The 15,095-nt window shown below is 36.9% G+C and overlaps 1 protein-coding gene across 4 annotated transcripts in view; it reads left to right on the top strand.

Annotated features, from left to right (window-relative positions):
• myripb (myosin VIIA and Rab interacting protein b) overlaps positions 1-15,095 on the top strand; it is a 117,845-nt gene that overhangs the window by 95,083 nt on the left and 7,667 nt on the right. For 3 of the 4 annotated variants that reach the window (XM_046833848.1, XM_046833850.1, XM_046833847.1), the window contains 6 exons: positions 5,317-5,494; positions 5,689-6,302; positions 6,963-7,961; positions 10,315-10,497; positions 11,292-11,453; positions 14,700-14,783. In XM_046833848.1, the coding sequence (XP_046689804.1) occupies positions 5,317-5,494; positions 5,689-6,302; positions 6,963-7,961; positions 10,315-10,497; positions 11,292-11,453; positions 14,700-14,783 (2,220 nt within the window). The remainder of the gene's footprint in view (positions 1-5,316; positions 5,495-5,688; positions 6,303-6,962; positions 7,962-10,314; positions 10,498-11,291; positions 11,454-14,699; positions 14,784-15,095) is intronic. The other variant, XM_046833849.1, reaches the window with a different exon arrangement.

The raw sequence follows: 15,095 nt of genomic DNA, 5'->3' as shown, positions 1-15,095 counted from the left end.
TTATAGGAATTCTTTTTATATATAAACAGGCATTTGGCTACAGGTTTATATGCATTCATCCAATGCCACTCTTTCCCGCTAACTTACGCAAATGTTCTTATGCAGACGTTATGTCATGAAAAGATTTTAACTTAAACACTAGAAGAGGCTTGCACGGAATATCAATGAAATCTGCATTGTATGTTTTTCATAATTCTCTGTCACGACACCACACCACACCTAACAAAATGTAGTGTTTAAAACAGCATTTGTATTCTGTCTTCAGTATACCAAATAGTGAAATTCTTCTCATTTGACCTACATATCTAATCAAAACTATAGTATTTACTGCCCTCTACTGGTAAGTTGTTCTGTATCCTTTACACAACAATGAAGCAAAGAATTGCTTGTCATTTTTTATGATGAACAATTGCTGCAGTATGACAGAGGGATTTAGTTACTTCTGTTTTTAACCCAAGTAACCATTTAAGGCTTAAATGGAGATCAAGGAGATCCTTGTGCTCCTTGTGCTCCATTTGCACAAGGAGATCAAATTGTTCTGCTCATTAGAGCAAATAATTCAGGATAGAGGTTTTGGATTCAGGTTTTGGTCCAGTAACAAGAACTGAGAAGTAATTCACATTCCTAGATTAATGTTTGTTTTAATAGAGTTACCTCTTTCTTTTAAAAATTATATCACTTATGAACACCAAATGCAGGTATTGGGTTTTAACATGTGGATATTGATTTACCATATATGTGTAATGGATATTTTGAATCAAACTGGTTGCTCTTTTTTTATTTTTTGGACCTTGATGTTTGCATGATCTGATGACTCATTAGTTTATGTTCTGAGCTTTAAAATGCACAGATCCTGTCTGGGTCTATTTATGTGTTCATAGACAAAACAGTGCAGCTTGTTTTAGCAACTTGGATTTGCTTCACAGCAAATAATTAACAATTTAATTAATAATTAGTTTTACTAAAATAAATCTATTAATTTCTATCTCTTAATTAAAATTAAATTAACAGCCCACATCTCCTTCTCATTCCATTTTATAAGGTCCATAAGTCATGGTTTTTCTTGATTATCCTAACTTCTAAAAATTGGAATAATGTGTCAAGAAAGCTCAACACTTTAGTCAAGGACCCTGGTACTAAAAAAGTGTTATTCCTTAAACCAGGAAGAACAACAACCCCAAAACTCATGAAGATTTCTTGCCCAGTTTCTTAGCTGTTGGATGTGATCTTCAGTTACCAGAGAGAATTGAGGACAACAAACAGAAAAGTGGAATCAATCACAACCTGACATAGATCTTGACCCTTCCTAGACTCTCCTGTCTATCTGAAGCGACTTCTGCTAAAGACTGCCTTCAACAAGGAAGAGTTGGAAACCTATGAATACAATCTGTGCAAGCAGCATTTTTCTTATCTTTGCAACCAGCTGCTTATGCTTTGTCCTCTGTGACTGCTTAAAAAATGTTCCTCTCTTATGATAGTAAGATTAAAAAAGCTGCCAAAACTTCACTCCCACCACTATTCCTACACTACAGTATATGTTTTCAGTCTAGCAACAAAAGAGACTGTGCAAATCATCTTATCCTGCAATCCTATTACCAGGCCATTTGGTCTAAGCTTCAAACCACATTAAAATATCTCCTCCCGTTCATCTCTGTTATTAATGGCTCCATAACATCTAGGCATGTACCTGCATTCAGTATCACTTCTCTCTTTTCTTGCTAAAAACCTCAGCAGTCAACGGTCTCTCTCTTTCTTCAAACTAGTAGACCATAATCAGTCCAGTTTCAAAGCAGCACATTGCACTTAAACTGCCCTTGTCTGTATCACTGAGAATCTCCATGCCAGAAGATCATCCAAATTGTCATCAATCATCATCCTCCTTGACTTTTCAGCAGCATTTTGCTCAGTCAAATATAATACATTCTCTTGAGTCTTGGAATTTGTGTCACAGTATGGCAGTTTTTTGCTTCAGACAAGAGTTGTCTCCTACGCCTGCTCTATGCAGGTTCTCCTCTTGTGTTTCATAAAGCTCTGTATTTGGTCTTTTTTTGTTCTCCCTTAATATTTGACATCTTGCGCAGGTCATATCCTCACATCTGTTTTCATACCACTTTATTCCTCTTTGAGACTCTCAGGTTTTTGGCAGCTCATCAACTAAAAAAACCCTGAGAAACTGAACTTTTGTTCATCCCATTTATACCACCCCCATATCAAAATTCTGTGATCTTTCTGGACAACTCTCACATCTCATATTCTGTCACTGCATGCAAACTTGGAAATATCAACTGTCCTTTTCCTCTCAACTGCTTATCTAATTAACTCATGTCAAGTTCTTCTTTATGGCATCTGAAGAATTTGTTTATTTTTATCTATGCTTATGTACTTTAGTCTCTTGTCACTTCAAAACTGGACTGCTTGATATGGCTAGCTACTGCCTCTTGCAGGGGAATAAAGAGAAAAGGGTAATAAAGGTCAAATCAGCCATACTCTCTTCTCTTTCTTGTTTAAACATTGCACATACAACCTTCTTAACACAACATCTTATAAGAAGTTTTTTTTAAATCAGTGTATGAAGATAGCTTTGGATTGTTTTGTAAAGAAAAGTGAAATGTATTTATGAACCACGGCAAAAGTTTAATACACTAAAGTGAATTGGTTATTAAAAGCAAGAAGTGCTGAAAACCCTATTTCAATGGTGACATAGCAACAGATGTCACCATTGTTCAAATACAGATGTCACCATTGTTCAAGTACATCAAAGACCTTATAGTAAAGGAAGAGTCATGAAGCAGAAGATGGCTTATTAAGATGGCAAAAAAAGGGTAGGGAAAAGCTCAATCTCACATCAAATTTCAGTACCCAGCAAAGAAACCCTGCATCATTTGCAGGGAAAATTGTCATTATGCTGAAGCTTGCAGATCCAGAGGCATGAGTAAGGTAATAAACATTCTTAGACAATGCTAATACAGAGCAAAATGATGCCCTGGCAGATAAAACTCGAATAAAATAATACAGAGGTGTTGCTAATTGGACACATAGGGCAAATGTAACTGTGATTTAAACTTAGTTGTTCAAGAGGAAAAACTTTAGTAGAAACTGCTAAAAACATCAAAAATTATTTTAGAAACTGGCCAAAACTCATTGCAGAACAAAGGTAAGTGCAAAGCTAAAGATTTTGGATACAAAGAAAAAAACATAATTTACAATGGCTCTGCTCTGGTGACAGCAATTCATTCTTCAGGGATTACAGCTGAAAATGTACACAGTGAAACTTAATAGTCTCTTCTGTTCTGTTGAGATTTGCTTTACTTCCTTATCGGGGGTTACTGTGAAAATTATCATTTTGAAATGAAAGTTTTATCCTTCTTAAATCTTTCTTTCCATTTATCCTAAGTTTATTTAACTGAGACAATAATTTGAATTAATGTTAATTTCATTAACTCATTAAATCTTACATTTAGTCAAATCAACTACGCACCAAAACACAGGAACTGAGGTGCAGAAAAATGGCAGCTGGTGTCAAAATCTGAAATATTTGCCTGTAGCAGGAAGCAAACTGTTTGCTCAAGTCTGGATAGCAGAACAACAAGAAGTCTGCAGGTAATAGTCAAGTCAAGTCAAGTCAAGTATTTCTATAGCGCTTTTCACAACAGACAATGTCTCAAAGCAGCTTTACAAAATTTAACAGGTAAAGTGAACGATGTGTATTTATCCCTGATGAACAGCCATGGCGACTGCGGCAAGGAAAGACTCCCTTAGATGTTATGAGGAGAAACCTTGAAATGAAAAGGGGAACCCATCCTCATTTGGGTGACATCAAGAGTGTGATTATAAATATTTCAACAATACAAAACACTGGAAAATGGGAACCAACATGAGCACTGGAATGTAAGATTATGAGTAATGTTCTTTCCACAGTCTTATACAGTCATTTAAAATTATGGAACCAGGAGCTACTGAGCAACTGATAAAATAGCTCAACATTTGCGATCATTATAGATCCAGCACCAACTTCTCCATGCCAGAGCCTTTAAACACTCAAAGAGGTCCAATGTCCAAACTCCACATGAAGTGGGATCCAAAATGGCGATGGTACATCTCTAGATGGTTCGGGATGGTTGCGAGGTCGACATTTACTTCTTTAAAGGTCCACAATCTTCATAAACTGGGACGTGACTGGAGCTGGCGCAACCTCAGGATGCAATAGTGAAGCATGGTGGAAGTTTTCTCCAAGTTTGGGGTTTCATTTTGGCAAATGGACTTGGAAATTTTGTAGGATTGAGGTGTTTGAGGTGTTCTCAAATCTGATAATATATGCAGAATCTACTCATCATGGGAGCATTCAATTGGCCCTGAATCTATTCTGAAGCAATACAATGACCCCAAACATGCAGCCTATATTATTAAGAATTATCTTAATTGTAGATAAGAAAAATCCCTAATCTCCACATCATTATAATGTCTGTCTGGGATTACTTGAAAAGACAGAAGAATTTGAGGCAGCATACATTCACAAAAGATCTGTGGTTAGTTCTCCAAGATGTTTGGAACAACCTACCTTCATAGTTCCTTCAAAAACTGTGTGCAAGTGAACCACCAACAGCAGGTTGGGCACACCAAATATTTGAGTTTTAAAAATTCTTTGCTCCCAGTACAATTAATAATTGTGGTAGTGTAGGACGCTTTACACTGCACTTCCAGTACAGTTCCTACACAGGTACCTAAACCTGAAACAAGGCTTTTGTAGTTGGGCCAGATATTTTGTATTTAGATAATGTTCCAGTACTTTTCATCACTTTAAAAAAAGGAAAAGATGATGCTAGAAGGGAGAGAAATCCCTCAAAGTACTTGAGAGACTTTGTGCATAGTTAGCAGGTGCTTTGTGATCTTCTTATGGGCAGCGTAAAACCCCTCACTCTCAGTAGAAGGCATTCTACCCCTCCCTTTTTAGGTGTTAAAAAAAGTGTTTGAATATTTTTTGGTAAAGGTACAAAATAAGAATATCTAATGGCTATTAGTGGTTTTAGGGAAGATAAAATTGTTGAATATTGTGTTTTATATTTACATCCTCTTATATACACAAATCAAATGACAAAAATTATATGCAATTTCTTATTTCATTTGTTACTTATTTTATCTTGTGCCCTGTTTAAACAATCATTAATAAAAAAAATAAAAAATCTATATAAAATAATCAACAATAATATTAAACTGTCCTGCCATGTAATTTTTTTTTCTTTCATCTGCTGATCTTATTAAGAGCCCAAGCTGTAGCATTGGTTAATTGTTTATCTTTTGTATATTTGTCTATTTTAGCAGTCCCTATCAGCATTGTCCCTGACTAGTGAGGAGTCCCCAGACAAAACTCCTGAAGAAGACAAGGTGACTGAAGCTGCAGAACCAGAGTCAAATCTTGAGATTTATTCCTCTTTTCGGAGAGAGTCACGAGCGTCTATCCTGGGGTGGAAAAATGTGGATCGTCTGGATAACTCCAGTGAGTTAACTCTTGCTTTATCACGTTTTCCTAAACACAGTGTGAGATCATGTCATGACTTGGCAATGTGTGCCTGATATTGACTCAGTCCTTGGTGCAATAGTATTGTACAATTAGAATAAGAAAAATAAGCATTTAAACCAAAAGCAAACAAGTGAAGCAGATATTTGCACTTTATATTTCTTTTTGTGTAGGTGCTTCCTCTGTTCTACAGTCTCCGGATGGAAACTGGTTTGCCTTACAGACTTCCCAGCATTCCCGACCGAGCCTGCTTACCAAACGGAAAAGCTTGGTGTTCAGTGTCTTAGAGAAGGAATCTGGCGTGGTTTCGGCTTATGACGAGATGGGGTCAGATTCAGAGGATGGAGCAGAACGTGATACCTGGGGTTTAGCTCTACTGCAGTTCCGTCAGCGTCTTTCAGAAGAAACACGATCATCAGACTCTCAGCGTGACACAGAACAGTATCCACCAATAACCTCACCCTCCTCTGGTCATTTCACCAACACAGAGACCCTAAACTCAGATTCTGAGAACTCAGTAGCTCCCCCAACTCGAACACACATCCCTGTTCAGAATGAACCTGAACCTTGCCCCCCCTATTTGCCCTATGATCACTACAGGCCTGCTATCAGGCCTCCACACTCACCAAGACTTGGTGCACTGGATGTGAACTTTAACCCTCAGGTGGTTGTGGATAGCAGCGAGGGGGAGGAGCAAGCTGAGCAGATCCGAAGGTTGCGTCGTAGGAAGCGAAACAAACGAGAGACACCTGAACAGAGCTGTGTGCAGACTGCACTGTACACAGGGGTGAGAGTATTGTTAAACCATTCAATTATATTAACATATTTATGTTGCCTTCCATTACAAGTGAGATTTGAGCAGAACACAGGCCATGTAAACAGTTCAGATGATCAACAGTTCAGAGCCACCACTGCCCCTACGTTTTCTGGTTCATTATAGACTTGATAAAAAACATATAATGACCTCGTAATTGCCCTTTTCTGACACTGATAAATATATATGGCTAGTTCAGGAATTAAAAAAAAATGAAATATGGGCAGGAGCACCTTGCATAGAAAAGCTCGAAGACTTGGACCATTGCGACTTACATTTTCTCACCGCTAGGTGGAAGCACATGCTCATTGCATACTGAAGAAGTCATGGAAAAAAAACGGCACTGGTGAATGGTGCTTAAAATGCACTGGATTCATTCAGACTTATAAGACTTATAAGCCAGAAAATAAGCTTCACTTCCTATTTTTAAGAACATTCTGCATTTGCTAGTGCTATATTTATTTGTAATGTGTGATATCAGTGAATATTTACTGGGCTTTATATTCATACATATTACACTGTACAGTGTACAGTTTCCACGGGGAAGGGTAAACAAACTAGGCGTTTTTTGTGTTTAAATGTTATAATTTCACTTTCAGGCTATAACAAGCTTGTCTCCCTGTCCATATCTAGGAGAACAGCACTCTGCTGCTCAACACCATGGTAATGAAACGACAGGATAGTCAAGAGATTCTGAACCCTCTTCCACCTTCTACCTTTCAATCGACAGACACTGTGACCTCACCCAAACATGTGACCTCCACTGCCATGACCCCTGAATTTGTATACCAGAACACAGTAGCCTCTAACTTTGTGCTCCCCAGTACAGCAATGCAAAACAAATCTGAAAATGACACTATGGACCATGAACTGAGGTCAAAACTATCTGAATTGGTTGATCAGATCAGTAAGGAGGAACTGACCTCATCTGATGATGAGCCAATGCAAAAAGTCATGGATAGGCAATGTTATGGAGAGAGGAAGAAAGAAAGTGATAGAGTCAGATGGAGAGAGAGAAAGATTGGGGCGCATAAAGAGAATAATGGCACAATAGATATGGAGAGGAATAAAAGAAAAATGGAGAGACTGAGTGAAAGATGGATAGAAAGACAGATAAGCAGAGAGTGTGTGGAAAATGAGGTGGTGAGACAGAGCCACAGAGAAAAAGACCAGAAAAAAGAAGGAAATGATGATCTAGTGAAACAAATGGAAAAACATCTAGATTGGGACAGACAACAAAAATCAGAGAGACAAATGCAGGTTGAAAGGAACTGGCAAGGTGGACAAGTGGAGACAGAAAGTGAGAATGAAACAAAAACAGAAAACATGAATTTGGTAGAAATAGAACCACTCATGATAACTCGAGTCAATGGTATGAGAATGATAGGAGACTTAAAAGAGAGCGAAACACAACAAATGACAATAATTACTGAGCAAGCACAAGAAGATAGGCTGGAAATAAAAAAGAATGTGGAAGAAGAACACAATGTAAAAGAACATTATTCGACTCAGGAGATGGAAAATAGAGGATTGCTACAGAGAAACAATTCAGAAAGAGCTTCTGAATCAAGTGCGGAAGCACACAACCACAGCACCCCATCTGACCCAGAGGAGCAACAGTCTTCAACAGAGGTAATTCTGACAGTAGATTTGACCCAGTTATCACCATTTAACCATTTAATTTTTTAGATATTCATTACAAGGTATACTTTATGTATCATTACTTAATCCAGCACAGACAAATCTACAAGTGTATAAAACTAGCAACAAGCTAAACAAATTTTAATTATTAATTAAAGTTTACAGATATGTATGCAGTCAACATAGACAAACACGAGCTTGCTGGTTAGTCTATTTAATATAATTCGAATAAATTCATTCATTCATTCATTCATTCATTCATTCATTCATTCATTCATCTTCAGATCTGAATTCTAAGAATGCTTTAGTTGTCTGCATCTATCTTGTTTAAAAATTTTAAGAAGCAACATGACCCTGAAGCATCATACAGTTTTGTCCCACTGCCTGGATGATAAGTCTGATAGTTTTACTGAACTTAAGTAGTGGATGTTTATAGAGCATAGACATCAGATCGATATAGCGATGGTAGAAAATGGCATACAGAGCATTCAGAGAATTTGGTTTTGTTTCTGTGCATTGTACGCTCATTCCGGAACATTGCTGGTCAATAAATGTGGGGTCACTGGCACACACACCAACCAGGCATAACATTATGACATTATAACATCTTGACCAGGTGAGTGAATAACACTATCTCTTCAGCATGGTACCTGTAAGTGATTGGGATATTTTGGGCAGCAAGTGAACATTTTGTTCTCAAAGTTGACACGTTAGAAGCAGAAAAAAACGGGTGAGCGTAAGGATGTGGGCGAGTTTGATGGCTAGACGAATGGGTCAGAGCATCTTCAAAACTACAGCTCTTGTGGGGTTCCTGGTCTGCAGTGGTCAGTATCTATCAAAAGTGATTCAAGGAAGGAACAGTCGGAACTGGGTGGCCAAGGCTCTTTGATGCACACGGGGAGCGAAGGCTGGTCCGTGTGGTCTGATCCAATAGACGAGCCACAAAAGAGGACCTGCCTATACACAATATTAGGCAGGTGGTCATAATGTTATGTCTGATCAGTGTATATGGAATTATGTATGTAAACCTGTACCAGAACCTTTACTAACCTGTTGGAAAGTGAGGAGGCAACTAACACACAATGATACCAATGATTCTACAGCACCAAAAAAAAAAGGGTATTTCAATGCTGAAGGAGAACTGGTAAATGGGGAACCCAGTAATCTTTTAGAAAAAAAAAGTATTAATCCTTAAATGTATGGTTTATTAATGGCAAAGTTTGTAATCTGGTTTTGGTTTTTTTGGGGTTTTTTTTGCAATTTTTTTTTCCCCAAATAATGTTTTTTACCATTATCATGTTAATTTTAAATGAATTTAAAATTCATACATATGTCTGTTTTTTATATGCTTCTGAATCTGTGTTTTTCACTAAGCCAACAGTGGTACACCTGTTCTGGTGTGTAGATGTTAAAAATATCATCTGAAAGAAGATGCTGCTCTTATTCACAAGTGTGCCTCCGGAGCTTTTTTGACATTAACACACAAACACACAAGCACATTTACTTTCATAACTCTACTCTTGTCCTTTGAGAAGGTTTTCACTTTTTCTATGGATCAAAGCTTCAGGCTACCATTAATTGATCACTGGGTTACATCATACATTTCTGTGTCTCTGTTTTTCGCTCTCATCAACATCATGTCACTTTCCATCTGTCTTAGTCACTTTCTTAATGGACCACTGATTTTGTTGGATTAATCAAAGCTAGAATGGCTTTGATGTGTTTTGGGATGTCTTGGTGCCTGTTGAAAGATGGACAGGATGACTCTTTGCCTTGATACTCACATTCAGCCACTTCTTAGGTTAATGTAGGCAGCTCTTATTTGTGCCTTATTGATGTACAGTACAGTATGTGTGTGAAGTGAGAGGTGTATCACTTAGCATCACTTCTGGCGTACTGCTTCTTTACATTTGTACCTGCATTTATGTGTTTATTCACAAATGGGATTGTGCTCTCTCCCACTGCGTAAATGAAAGTGTGTGAGCTACTGAGCTTTATTCATCACCAGTCATTATTTATTTTTTATTTATTATTCCTGTTTTGTTGTTGTTTTTGTTTTTTTATACCCTTTGTCATCATTGAAGCCTCAAGGTCAGTCATGAAGAGCGATGAGTGAGAATGAGCAATTTTGTGTTTGTGTAGGTGTGTTGTGTTTGAGAAGTCTGAGTGGGAGACTTGTCAATCTAGACATTTCCTGTTCAGTGCTTGTTTTTCTGGGCTCCAAATGCTTCATTGTTTGCATAGAAATACTTTTATGGTAGTTTAACTGTGTGCAGAGACCTTTAATTTATTGTGTGGATGTGTGTATGTGTGTGTGTGTGTGTGTGTGTGTGTGCACGTGCAGAATTATTCAGCCGCTTCCCTATGCAGCATCACCACAGAGGTTCTAAAGGTCCTAAACGCCACAGAGGAATTGATCGGGGAAGGTAAAGGTCATGACCCCCAAGAGTCCCCAGCTAGGACACCACTCTCTTCTGGCCCAGACAGCAGAAAACTGGACCAGCACCTTACCAAGCTAGAAGAAAATGTAAGACCAAATACAATTTTAAACTGTGAAAAAGTTAATTAAAAAAATATTTTTTTATTTTGTGGATAAAAGTACAGAATAAATATTTGTGAGTGGGAAATGTTTTATATTTCCATTTCAGGTTAGAACTTTAAGGTATTTGTTTAGTCTTTCAAGAACTGAAGAAAAATATACCAATAGACCAGTCTTCAGTTTTTTTAACTTAATAAATTTGGTGATTATATTGGACATAATAGACATACAGTCTAAGTACAGAATGATTGCATGTGCTCCTATAAAAAGATGCTCTAATGTTGCACCCTTACTTTTAGTTATGTTTCTTTTTTAAATTCTTACATGTGTCTTAAGTAATTATATGTAATACTTACTATATAACATAAATTATCTAGTTAATCGTCATGGCACCATAGTCGAAAACAGTGAGGGGAAAAAGATTGTAAACATTGGAAGTACAAATCAAAAAGCCGCAATCATCAGTAAGGCTTCTTATTTATTAATATTATTATGCTGTATGGCAGCAAATATGCCGCAAAATGCATTCATTCTGCATCATTCACAATTATTTTAACAATGACTAGAAATTATTATCGAAGAAAATGACAGCATCTCTAAAAAAAATGAAATTCTGTTATTATGCTGCAGTGGGTATATTTTTTTACATCTAGGTGATGTAATCAATTTTCAAAGTAATGAATTAAATTGTAAACGTGCAAATACAAAGTGTGTGTGTGTGTGTGTGTGTGTGTGTGTGTGTGTGTGTGTGTGTGTGTGTGTGTGTGTGTGTGTGTGTGAAGGTATACTTGGCTGCAGGTACTGTGTATGGACTAGAGGGGGCACTGAGTGATCTGGAGGACTGTGCTCGCAGCATCAGCAGTTCCACTACTGAAACAGAAATGGCCTTCCTTGAGGATCAGGTGGCTACTGCGGCTGCTCAAGTGCAGCAGTCTGAGCTACAGGTGTGCGTGTGTGTGTTTTTAATGTTTAGTATCAATCACTAAAAAGACAGAGTTGTTTTTACATAATCTTCCAGCAAAATGCAGTAATGATTACCTACCTTTAATTATCTTCACCAAGTTTCTCTTTCTCAAAATATTGAGAATTTTGCTACATAAATATCTAAAAGTTTATTAAAAAAAACGTGATTTTTTATTTCATGTTGTCCTTACTTGTTTAGATTTTTTCACTAAAAACAGAATTCGTTTTTGGGGTAGTATTCAACATACTTACATCATTCTTAAATTACACATCTCTTTCAAATAAATCTGGAGTAAATTCAATTGTGTAATTTAATTAAATTACTTTAGCAGAAGCCTATTATTACCATGTAAACTGTTTGTTTGTAAAAATAATAATATATGTTACTGTGGCTAAATTCCAAGCATCTCCTTTTAAACAAAAAAAAATCATATGGAAATATATATGTATTTTTACATCTTTCCAACCCTTTCTAGAAAAATGCTATTAGGCAAAGATCCAGTTTAACAAATGTGATAGCTGACAAGCTTTGCTTGTGGAATTAGGTAAAATGAACAAAAACATATCAATTTGTGATCAGATACTGGAATTGTGTTAAAGTGGTAAAGTTTTTGAATGACTTAATTTATGGGAAAATTTTGATGAAAAAAGTAACTCTTTCAAATAATTAGTTATTTTATTTTTTAGTATTTAAATATGCACCTGCAGTGAACAGCTTACACATGCCATCAACAAACTACCACTTCTCTCAATTTGTGAAGGTTTTCCAGGCATGTATTACAACGTATTTTAGTTGTTCGGCATTTGGTCAGTATTAAACCTTCAAATTCTTTCCCTGATGAAGTCCTTTGTTGTACTGGCAGTGTGCACAATGAAGTTCCTCCTGTTAAGATTAGATGCATTCCTCTGTAAATTGACAGACAATATGTTTCTGTAGACTTTTGGATTAATTCTGCTACTACATCAGGAGTTAAATCATCAGTAATAGTTATTGAGACTGTTCAAAAGCAGTAATGCAAGCCCAGTAATGTTACCTCCAGCACTCTTTACAAATGAGTTTGTATGTTTTATGATCCTTAGCAGAAATTTCTTTCCTCCATACTCTCGCCTTCTGATCACATTAGTAGTGGTTAATCCTGGTTCCAGAACTTTAACAGAACACCAAACTTGTTTTCAGGCTCTTCTCTTTATTTTGTTGCAAAAGTCCTTCCAATAAGTCCTTCCGATTCTTCCTGCTGCTGAGTATTTGGCATCTTGTGGATTATGTTACCTTCAAATTACTTTATGGCATGACTGCTAATAATAGTCCTGCCTTGTGTAGGATGTTAATATCACTGTAGATATTTTTTGTTTGTTTGTTTTCTTAATAGTTCTTATAATGTCCAACTGTTCTTTTATTTGGTTTCATGTCTAGTTGTTTTTTTAGTACATACAGTATCAAATATTGCAGCCATGCCCTGTGCATAGCTAATGCCTTTTTGCTGTTTCAAAATGGCTTGCTTAGGTATCTCTTTAATCTTAATGTTGAATTAAGATAAATTAAGTTACATTAAATTAAATACGTTGCATTTTAACAAATATAAACTAGAATGGTAAAGACAAGAAAATGATCGTGTGATTTCTTCAAATGTTTAGTTTTGATTATCCGCATTTCTGTCATGTTTTGGTCCTGACAGACTGTTAATTGTTGTAGAAGTGCCAGCTGCACATTCATGCTGTGAACCACCCATTATACAACATCCCAAAGGCAATATATTAGATTCACATTTGATGACCCCTAAAGTATACTCTTTTCATTATTTGCATGGATCTGCTGTAGTTAGAGTTGATTTTGGCCTGGAGTTGAGGCTATGGCGTTTAAATTATCTTTTAAAAAAAGACAGGTTGTGTTAATGGACTCTTACAACTTAAGTCAAATTCTGACCCTACCAGTTGTAAAACATCAGGTACAGTAAGTGACAGTAACAGAATAAAGAAATCTGTCTACATGTTTTTTACTATTCAATTCAATTCAATTCAATTCAATATAATCATCTCCCCGAGATGGTATAAGAAAGAAACCTTGAGAGGAACCAGACTCAAGAGGGAACCCATCCTCATCTGGGTTGCACCGAATGTCCATTTATAGCAGATATACGATGTTGCGGGGTGCAGTCAAATCCATCCTTAAAGCTCCTGTTCTTACTCCAGAATTTCATGTAACCAACCAAGGCATTGATGAGAAACCGTCCCGAGCTGCACAGAGTGGCCTTCAATCAAAGAGAACACTATCCACAGGCAGGCCAGGATGAAGTGGGAAGATCCACGGAGGGAAGAGGGGCAGGAACAGTGGTCACTGGAACTTTAGGAGCATGTTTAACACGACCAAGAGAGAGAGAGAGAGAGAGAGAGAGAGAGAGAGAATAGGGGTGACAGGAAGAGAAGGATATGGATTATTATGTGTCTTTATTGTTGTATGAAAGTTAATGTCACTGTGCAGTTTGGACTCCGGCAAGACTCGCTATAACAGCATAACTAAAAGGGAGAACCAGAAGGTAACACCAACATAAGTGATTTCTGGGATAAGAAACGACCCACCACACCACCGTCAACAAACCTGTGTGAACGTGTGAGAATAAGGGAATGACAGCATACAAATATCCCAGTTTACCAAACACTCTATATCTATGTTCCCTCCAGATCTGTGCCTTTACCTAAGAAGCATCTACTGATAAAAGACTTGACAAAATAAATACGTTTTCAGCCTTGACTTCAACACTGAGACCGTGTCTGAGCCCCGAACTGTTCCATAACAGTGGGGCTTTATAAGAGAAAGATCTGCCCCCTGCTGTAGTCTTCATTATTTGAGATACCAACAAATAGCCTGCACCTTTTGATCTAAGTAGGTTTGGAGGATCATACTGGTACAGAAGTTCACTCAGATACTGCAGCTCGACACCAGTGTATACTGATTAAAACAGGAGTGATGTGGTCATATTTTCTAGATCTAGTGAGGACTCTTGCTGCTGCATTCTGAACTAACTGAAGCTTATTTATTCACTTACTCGAACATCCAGATAGTAAAACATTATAGTAGTCTAATCTAAATGTAACAAAAGCATGAACTAGTTTCTAGGACTGAATACTCTTGTTCATACACAGACAATCGCACCCTTGGGATAATATAGTACATGTATGTACATATACATGTAATGTACTTTTTTATTTTTTATTTTTTTATTTTACAGATCTCAGACATTGAGGCAAGAATATCAGCACTTAGAAATGCTGGCCTGAACGTGTCAGTGTCCTCACGATTTCCCAAGCTCAAGGTGAGTTTTATTAATATTAAATTCGAATGAAAACAGTTATCCACACTACTGATCTAGTTATTATGTTAGTAGCAATGGCACATGTATATAATCTAATGCTGTAGTGCAGGGAAATGCCTGTGTCTGTCATTTTTTTATTTTAGTATAGTCTTATAGCCTTTTTTCATGAACAAATTATGGTTCCTGCCAGATTTGCAAAAACATATGATCACATTGATTTAAATGATGCCTGAAAGCAAAGGGACATTCATATTAAATTAAATTTTATTTGTATAGAACTTTACAACATTCATTAGAATGTGACTATAAATT

Source organism: Silurus meridionalis, chromosome 21 (assembly GCF_014805685.1).
Source record: "Silurus meridionalis isolate SWU-2019-XX chromosome 21, ASM1480568v1, whole genome shotgun sequence".
NCBI lineage: Eukaryota > Metazoa > Chordata > Actinopteri > Siluriformes > Siluridae > Silurus > Silurus meridionalis.
Note: the sequence above shows the minus strand (reverse complement) of the source record. Positions and strands in the feature narration are given on the sequence as shown.